This window comes from Engraulis encrasicolus, chromosome 22, assembly GCF_034702125.1.
Source record: "Engraulis encrasicolus isolate BLACKSEA-1 chromosome 22, IST_EnEncr_1.0, whole genome shotgun sequence".
Taxonomy (NCBI): domain Eukaryota; kingdom Metazoa; phylum Chordata; class Actinopteri; order Clupeiformes; family Engraulidae; genus Engraulis; species Engraulis encrasicolus.
The window spans coordinates 27,106,218-27,108,717 of NC_085878.1; the positions used below are offsets into that span (position 1 = coordinate 27,106,218).

The following is a 2,500-nucleotide window of genomic DNA, read 5'->3' on the forward strand; positions in this document are numbered from 1 at the left end:
ATTCGTCGTGAATGCCTTCACAGCATCTCTCGTATCGCTTGAGAGTTGATCATAACAATGTGTGGGCCAGCCTCATCCAACAACTTTGGTTTTTGAGATTAGAGGACAACAACAACAACAACAACAGAAAAACTCAATATGAACATTTAAGAATCTTTAATTCACACTAGTAATAAAATTGCATTACAATTTCATAAAATAAATGTTCCAGTTTATATATACAGAAAACAGACTGTACAGACTCTCCCAAGGTTAATTTTTCCTGATTTCTTTTCGATTTTTCTTTTTTTTTTCTTTTTTTTCCTTTTGTTTTGTACCCGAAAAGGGATAAGGAGAGGACCAAAAAACCCAAAACAAAACATCACAAAAAACATACAAGCAATGCAGTGCGCAGCTAAGCAGGCACACCTGTACATCAAAACTTGTAACTGCTCAGTGTTGGGAGGGAGAGGAGGAGGAGGACGGGCAAAAAGTACATTTACAATGGAGTCCTTAGGGACCGGTAAGGGAAAAGGAGTTTGTTTTTTTTTTACTGTAAAAAGTATTGCAGGCAAGCAGACAGACGCTTTCCAATCCTGGTGCAGCACAACACTTAACGTGTGCCAGAAAGTGTGTATATGTGTGTGTGTGTGTGTGTGTGTGTGTATACAGCATGTGTGTTTGATTATCAGTGTAGAAGTGCATCCTCGTATTGTAGGCTTATGTGCAAGTGCTTCAGAGTGTGTGTGTGTGGGTGTGTGTGTGTGTGTGTGTGTGCGCGCATGTCTGTGTGTGTGTACTGTATGTATGTCTGTGTACTGTATGTATGTCTGTGTACAGTGTGTCTGTGTGTGTTTGTCAGTCAGTGTACTGTGTGTGTGTGTGTGTGTGTGTGTGTGTGTGTGTGTGTGTGTGTGTGTGTGTGTGTGTGTGTGTGTGTGTGTGTGTGTGTGTGTGTGCGTGTGTGTGTGTCAGTGGGCACAGAGGGGTGCTGCTGCCACCGTCCACTGGGCCGGGCCGAGCCGAGCTGAGCTGAGCTTGGCTATTGGACCTGCGCCTCAAAGCTGCCGTTCAGCTGTCCCTCCTCATAGTCCATCTGACACAGAATCATGTTGTTCTTTAGGAAAAACTTGTCGCCCACGCAAAACCTGCACACACATACAGAGAGGGAGAGAGGGAATGAGAGGGTTTATTTAGCATAATTTTAACACATGAGCTCAGCACACACACACAAAGACAGAAAATTCACACACACGCAGACATGCACACACGCACGCACACACGAACACACAAGCACACATACGCACACGCACACGCACACGCACACACACACAAGGAGTAGCACGTTTAACATGATTCAGCACACATGGCTCTCCATCCCTGTATCCTTTGGCGGGGGGGTGGGGGGTGAGCTCAGTTCACCTCGCCGGCTCTTAGCTAATGCCGTCTGGAATGTCTGTCTCTTAGTCTCTATAAGGAACGTGGAAATGAAATGCAGGCCACCAATTAGAGCTGATTGTGGTGGGCATTCCATCCTTTGATTGCAGACGATAATGCGTGTGTGTGTGTGTGTGTGTGTGTGTGTGTGTGTGTGTGTGTGTGTGTGTGTGTGTGTGTGTGTGTGTGTGTGTGTGTGTGTGTGTGTGTGTGTATGTCCTTGTGTGTGTCCTTGTGTGTGTGAGTGCATGAATGTGAGTGCATCAGCGTGTGCACGCGCAGGTGCATGCATGCGTGCATGCATACTGTATGTAGTGTGTGTGCATTAACATGTATGAGAATGTGTGCTTATGTGTGTGTGAGAGTATGGCATGTATAAAAGTAGAGCCACCATGTCTGGGAGACTGTCAAAGGGTGCGCTAGGAATGGGCCCTCCTATGTGGCCATGAAGGTGCCACTACTGTCAGGGGTTGTAGAGGGTTGGCGAAGTTAGTCAAGGTGGAGGGGTGCGGCGAGGTGTTGATTGAGGGTATTTTGGGCAGTGGTGTTTGTGTTTGGGAACGGTGTGTTGAAAATGATAATACAAAAATAAAAGTGTAGGAACACAAGCTCTGGCGCTCGGTAAAAGCGCCCTGCCATTCCCAGACCTGGCAAGGGCGCCACACCAGTTTCCAAGGAAACGGCGCCAGCGGGCATGCTAACACCCCTTCCAACAAACACACACACACACACACACACACACACACACACACACACACACACACACACACACACACACACACACACACACACACACACACACACACACACACACACACACACCATACACAAACACCCCTTCAGCACTGTTGCTAATCGATGCCAACACAAAGAGCAAAATCCTGTTCTGCCTTTAACTATGAATTTCAAGCCAATTTGAGAAATTAAAAAACGCCTCCCGGTATATACGGTGTTTAAGCTTGTACTACTCTTTTCAACATCCATAAAAAAAAAACGAAGCAGAGGTATAATCTGGCCCTGGATCTGAGATGGGATGAGGGGAGGCTCTCTGTGGACTCTGTGGATTGCTGTTGCGGTGGCTTAT

The 2,500-nt window shown here is 46.5% G+C and overlaps 1 protein-coding gene across 1 annotated transcript in view; it reads right to left on the minus strand.

Moving 5' to 3' along the window:
• Positions 1-959: 959 nt before the first annotated feature.
• The window catches only part of lmo1 (LIM domain only 1), a 49,575-nt gene continuing 48,034 nt past the window's right edge, over positions 960-2,500 (minus strand). The window contains exon 4 of the mRNA XM_063189061.1: positions 960-1,127. Coding sequence (XP_063045131.1) covers positions 1,022-1,127 — 106 coding nt within the window. The 3' untranslated portion in view covers positions 960-1,021. The remainder of the gene's footprint in view (positions 1,128-2,500) is intronic.